General features: G+C 42.6%; 1 protein-coding gene across 2 annotated transcripts; it reads left to right on the forward strand.

Annotated features, from left to right (window-relative positions):
* Positions 1-61: 61 nt before the first annotated feature.
* Positions 62-5722, forward strand: AIMP2 (aminoacyl tRNA synthetase complex interacting multifunctional protein 2). 2 transcript variants are annotated; one of them, XM_053364143.1, is made up of 4 exons: positions 62-160; positions 1876-2082; positions 3578-3809; positions 5186-5722. In XM_053364143.1, the coding sequence occupies exons 1-4, from the start codon at positions 146-148 to the stop codon at positions 5569-5571; spliced, it is 840 nt and encodes a 279-aa protein (XP_053220118.1). In that variant the 5' UTR covers positions 62-145; the 3' UTR covers positions 5572-5722. The 2 variants fall into 2 exon arrangements, with proteins under 2 accessions (XP_053220118.1, XP_053220117.1); XM_053364142.1 differs by having other exon boundaries at positions 99-301.
* The last annotated feature ends 303 nt before the right edge of the window (positions 5723-6025 follow it).

A 6025-nucleotide genomic window follows, 5' to 3' on the forward strand; every position in this document is an offset into this window, starting at 1 on the left:
CACCCGGAGCAGGCCAATAAGAAGAGAAGTCGGGGGCGGGTCACGGACGAACGCCCTCCAATGGCAGAAGGGTGTGACGCTCGCGCGGGGCGTGGCTGTCTCTGTGCCAGTCAGTCAGCGAGGAGCCGCCGGCCGAGCAGCCACGATGCCGATGTACAAGGTGAGGCCCTTTCACGGGGGGCCTGGCTCGGCGGCGGTCTTGGCTGAGCACCTTCCCGCCTGCATGTACCGGGTTGGAAATATGCACCGTTGCCCCGAGGGCGGCTCCCCGTCAGCCGCCTCGCCGCCGCTGCTTCACGAGGTAGGAAGGAGGCGGCCCAGAGGCGCCGCACTCGGAAGCGGGCAGGGTCGGGGGCGGGCGGGCAAGGGCTCTCCTTCCTTGGCTTCCCTTCCTAGGCCGCGAGGTGCGGCTCCTCAGCCTGGCCTGGCCGTCTCGGGAGAGGCGCTGGCCAGCGCTTTCACTTTCCCAAGCTGGGCTGAGGGAGGTTCTTGCGCCAAGGCCTGAGGCCGCCTCACGTTGTACTTCCGGGCGGCTGACAGTCCGTACGTTTAAATCTCAATCCTTACATTACACACACACACACACACCACACCAGGAATCCAGGGAACTGTAGCTTACCCCCTCCCCTCTACATTGTTGTGAACTGCCCTGAGATATAGAGAGGAAGGGTGGTATACAAATTTAATCAATAGTAACAATAATATTAGGGTTAAACCACAGAGCCTAGGGCTTGCTGATCAGGTCAGTGGTTCAAATCCCCGCGACGGGGTGAGCTCCCATTGCTCGGTCCCTGCTCCTGCCAACCTAGCAATTCGAAAGCACATCAAAGTGCAAGTAGATAAATAGGTACCACTCCGGCGGGAAAGTAAACGGTGTTTCCGTGTGCTGCCCTGGTTCGCCAGAAGCGGCTTAGTCATGCTGGCCACATGACCCGAAAAAACTATCTGCAGACAAACGTTGGCTCCCTCGGCCAGTAAAGCGAGGTGAGTGCCGCAACCCCAGAGTCGTTCGTGACTGGACCTAATGGTCAGGGGTCCCTTTACATTTAATAATAATAATATTATCAAATGTTTTTGTGTATGTAGCTGAAGCAGGTATATGTGGCTGCTGTTCTTCCAGGAATCTTGCAGGACAGCGTGTCAGGTGTCCCAAGTTCCTTCTTTCGGAATAGCTTTAGGACAGAGCTGCACTTGACTAAAAGGTTATTTGGAAGTAACTGTATATGCTACCTCCGTATATTGTTCATGGTTGCAGTTGGGTTAAATGCCTTACTTACATTTGTTTTATTTATGCTAGTGGTGGAAGTCACAACCAGCCCGCAGGCCTAATAAGGCGTATCCTGGCCATTGTACGCAAAACACACCCACCTGTCAGTTACCTGACAACTTAGGAAATTTTACTTTGCATTTATAGACCACTTGATCACAAATTTCTCTTAAGTGGTTTGCATAATAAAAAGGCCTATGATTGGAGTTAAGGGGTCTTTTGCTCTTCAGTCTTAGCACTGAGTAGCATAGCACTAAGATTGGATATAAGCCTCTTGCCCTGTTGTTTAAAGGCAGCAAGCCGTTTCAAAGCACGAAAACTCTGAATCACTTAATATCTACTTGTCAAAATGGCCTGTAGACAGTGGGCCAGATCCAGCCCTACATCTGTATCCAGTTTTCCACCTGTATTTCCCGCCCCTTGACCTGTATTGAACCTTGATATATTGGCAGAGTTCCCATGTGCATGTATGCATGATGATGGATAATACTAGTATGGAGACTTGTAGAGTGTTAAAGCTACAGCGCATGCTGAGGTAAATGGGAAATATCCATCTGTTTTACACAATATTAAAACAGCTGAGTGAATACCAATTGAACTTTATTTAGGAAGAAGTTGATCCAGCTCTTCAGGCACTTGAATCCCGCCAGGAGGAGATCTTGAAACGCTTGTATGAGTTGAAAGCTGCAGTGGATGGGCTTTCAAAGATGATCCAAACACCGGATGCAGACTTTGATGCAACAAACATAATCCAGGCAGATGAACACATTCCTTTATCTGCTAGTGCTGCAGAGCTTGACAATTTACTTGGGAAGGCAAGTTCAGATAAACTTTCTCTACACCACAATTCCTGTATATTTGACTTAACCATTGTTGGAGTTTTTATGATGACTAATGGAGTAATTAGCATTCAGGCCAACACTCAGAATGATTTATCACTAAAACATAGCTAAAATCCACAGAGAAGCACCTTGTGATAGGTGGGAGGGGTACAGAATTATTTTAAAGCTAAGCTTTAATGAGGTTATTAGCATTCAAGCCAGCACTCAAAATGAATTCAGTGAGCGGGTTCTCATTGTTTTAAAACTAAGCTTGATAATAGATCTGAAATTTTTCTTAAAGCTAACCAGAAATCAAGCATTTAACAATTCTGGAAACAAACAAAAACTCATCTTAATTCATTGGCCTGGTTTCCACATAACTTGAAGACATGGTTTGGTTTGTTTTGTTTAACTGGTTTCTTTGCAGATCTGAACTCACCTCAGCCAACTAACTGGGTTGTGTCCAATAAAGCAGAATATGAATCTGTATTTTGAAGCTGGCATATGGCTGTCTCTGCTCCTGTTAACAGTGGTTTCTTGTTATGTCTGAGCCCACCATCCTTGTTTAACCCTGGTTTGCTGCAGTTGCTTTGCTTGTCTTAAGATTTATCCTGGTTGGTTCAAAAACTCAAAACAAGCTGTGCCTAAGCATTGTATTGAAATCTGGCCTCTGTTTCAAAGTATCAACAAAATAATTAAATAGTAACTGAATTAATGATATAAGATAATATCTTGTGGGACTTGTTAAGAAATTTGTGCCTAGTTCTTTGATTGATGTCTAATGAGACAAAATTGGCTTTAAAGTGCAGGTAAAATGCTGCATAACTTAAAAACCAATCTTACCTATCAGTTTTGGTTTTGGTGCTTGCTGGTTGCATATTGCTTTGTTCAGGCATTTTATGGCCATTATGTTGGATGTGGCTTAAGTTGCTAGTTACTGTGGGTTTTGTATTTTAATCTTTTTTACTTATCAGTTTTATTGTATGATTTTTAAATATATTAAGTGTTTTAAAATAAATGAGAGACAGGTAGATTTGGGCTGGAATGGATTTCCTGTAGTTTTTTTTTGTTTCAGGAATAGAGTTGTTTCCCAAAAGACACATTAATTACACTAACTTTGAAAGTAAACATTTTTGGGATGCTACTACTAATCATGGGAGACGGAAGCCTCCTTTTCCTCTAACTATATATTTTTTATTTTAAAAAGTGGAACAAGACTTTTCTTCATGAGCCACTGCATAAACAGACATCCAGTAACTCTTCTAAAGGTCTGTGACTCTTTGTAGTTCTCAGCTGAACCATTCATCTGGTGGATATTAAAGGTCGGCTGCCAGTTGTAAAAACCTTTTGTAGAAATTCATTGGTTTTGTGTGTCTTGCAGTTAATTAATGAGGGTGTTTGTGTGTTGTGCTAAGCAAGAGTGGGATGTGAATCAATGCATGAATGTGTCACTTGAACAACTTACTAATGGCGACTTATTTTCCTACAGGACTATGGAGCTCTGAAGGATATTGTGATCAATGCAAACCCCGATCACCCACCACTGTCATTGTTAATACTCCACAGCTTGCTGTGTGAGCGTTATAAGATACTATCAGCTGTTCATACACACTCATCTGTGAAGAGTGTGCCAGAAAATCTCCTGAAATGCTTTGGTGATCAGCCTAAGAAGCAGTCGCGTCATGAGTATCAGTTGGGATTTACATTAATTTGGAAAGGTGGTAAGTCCAGCACATTAGGAAAAGCGACACATTCATTAATGTTAACATGTTATGAGTAGCACACAATTTCTAGATGTCTAATGACAAGAAATGTGTATCTGCAGCAAATGGGCCAGCTGCTGGCCATGAATAAATTTGCAACTGGGAAGCTCAACAACTAGTTTGTCCACAACATGGTCATTCTTTAGACAACAGAATACATTGTGAGAAGAGCTGTAGTAGATGAGTCACTTCTAGTGCCAATAATAATTCACCTTTAAGCTTCTGTTCTCTTCCTGTATGATGCAGAAGAATCTGATAAGCACACTTATGATGACATCAAATTATGTCCACCCACCTGCCCAATGGGACTCCCTTCTCCCCATGTCCCAAATCTGCTCTGGGTGTCCCCCAAGCACCCACATTTTGGAAATGCACAGGGAACAGAAGAGGAAGAAGCCCTGTTGCATGAGTTAACTTGTGCTACATTAGACCTCACTTTTCATTTATGCAGGTTGATAGGTCAATAGCTGTACATTGCCGGGAAGATCACTGAGTCTTTCATTCTTTGCTCTTCAAAGGACTTCTGAGAAATTTGAGTAACCTAGTTCCTAGGAATGCAGTTTCAAAAATATTGCTATGAAGCTTCTATTATATAATCTCTACAAGAAAACTAAAGTATCTTAATAACCCTAGTGTGTTTGCTAGCTTCCTCTTAACTGCTCAAATAAACTTACGTTCCATTGTTAGGCAGTTCTTGGTTTTTAGTTACAAGATGAATTAAGCTTTCTGCTCTAGTTAAGATGTTTAGTGTTTAGCTTAAGTAAAATTGTCAGTTGTGAAAGTAGAAAAGGAGCATGAATAGAATATCATTTATTACGGCCATAGGCCCATACAGAAAAGGAGCATGTAATACTCAGTCTTCAGTGTTTCAAACAATAAAATTAAGTGCTTCTGCTATTATGCTACCTTAACTGACAAAGCCATTTTAAGTTAACGCTGGCCTATGGTGGTGTGTTTGGAAGAAGAAACTAAAAAGTAACACTACACACTGCCTACTTTTTGAAGAAAGCGCATAACACTATAATGTCGAAGCTGGAAATGGCACCAGAGTTATCCCAATTGCCAGGATTGGATTAGGAGGAATCTGTTAGTATGCCTGTTTAGTAATCTCTCATGGGGACATTTCCTAGCAGCTGTAAGTAAAAGGTAGCATGGCTGATTATATGCAAGTATTCTATAAAAATTCAGTATCTTATATAGAAAATCTGGCTAGCAATTAATGACATAATGGGACTTGTTTATAATTGTGTTTAATGGTTTGAATGAAATGTATCTGTCTCTTCAAGGTGCCTGCTTTTCTTGTCTAATGTTCTATTGCGTTGTGTTTGTTTCAGTGCCAAAATCCCAGATGAAGTTCAGCATCCAAACCATGTGTCCCATTGAAGGAGAAGGAAATATTGCTAGGTTTTTGTTCTCCTTACTTGGTCAGAAGCACAATGCGGTTACAGCAACTCTGATAGACAGCTGGGTAGATACAGCCATCTTCCAACTGCAAGAAGGGAGCAATAAAGAAAAGGCAGCTGTTTTGCGATCTATGAACGCAGCCCTCGGCAAGACATCCTGGTTGGTGGGCAATGAACTGACAGTAGCTGACGTTGTGGCCTGGTGTGCACTTCAGCAGACAGGGAGCACCAACGCTGTTCCAGCCAATGTGCAGAAGTGGCTAAAATCTTGTGAGAATTTGGCACCTTTTAACTCTGTTCTCAAGTTGCTGAATTAAACATGTTCTATATAAAGGGACACAGTTGAAATATTTTCTATATTTACATGTGTGCTGTGAGCCTGGGTTATATAAAGCCTGTGAATGAAGTTTTAGAAGGCAACTGTCAAAGGTCTTATGTCAATAAAATGCATCACTTGCCCTTTGTGTATATCTTTTGGTGCTTGGTCCCTCTTTTAGAGACAGTAAAGTGGTACCTCTGGTTACAAACACTTCGGGTTACAGACTCTGCTAACCCGGAAGTAGTACCTTGGGTTAAGAACTTTGCCCCAGGATGAGAACAGAAATCACACAGCGACAGCAGTGGAAGGCCCCATTAGCTAAAGTGGTACCTCAGGTTAAGAATGGTTTCAGGATAAGAACTGACCTCTGGAACAAATTAAGTTCTTAACCAGAGGTACCACTGTACTGTCAACCCATTCATTTATGTACATGACGCCTACGTCTGCATTTC

Source organism: Podarcis raffonei, chromosome 14 (assembly GCF_027172205.1).
Source record: "Podarcis raffonei isolate rPodRaf1 chromosome 14, rPodRaf1.pri, whole genome shotgun sequence".
Classification (NCBI taxonomy): Eukaryota; Metazoa; Chordata; class Lepidosauria; order Squamata; family Lacertidae; genus Podarcis; species Podarcis raffonei.

Excerpts from the sequence above, each read along its gene's own strand:
- AIMP2 (XM_053364142.1), top strand. The coding sequence starts at position 146 with ATGCCGATGTACAAGGTGAGGCCCTTTCACGGGGGGCCTGGCTCGGCG. Across the intron at positions 2,083-3,577 it reads TTGACAATTTACTTGGGAAG|GACTATGGAGCTCTGAAGGA; the intron begins GCAAGTTCAGAT and ends ATTTTCCTACAG. Across the intron at positions 3,810-5,185 it reads TACATTAATTTGGAAAGGTG|TGCCAAAATCCCAGATGAAG; the intron begins GTAAGTCCAGCA and ends TGTTTGTTTCAG.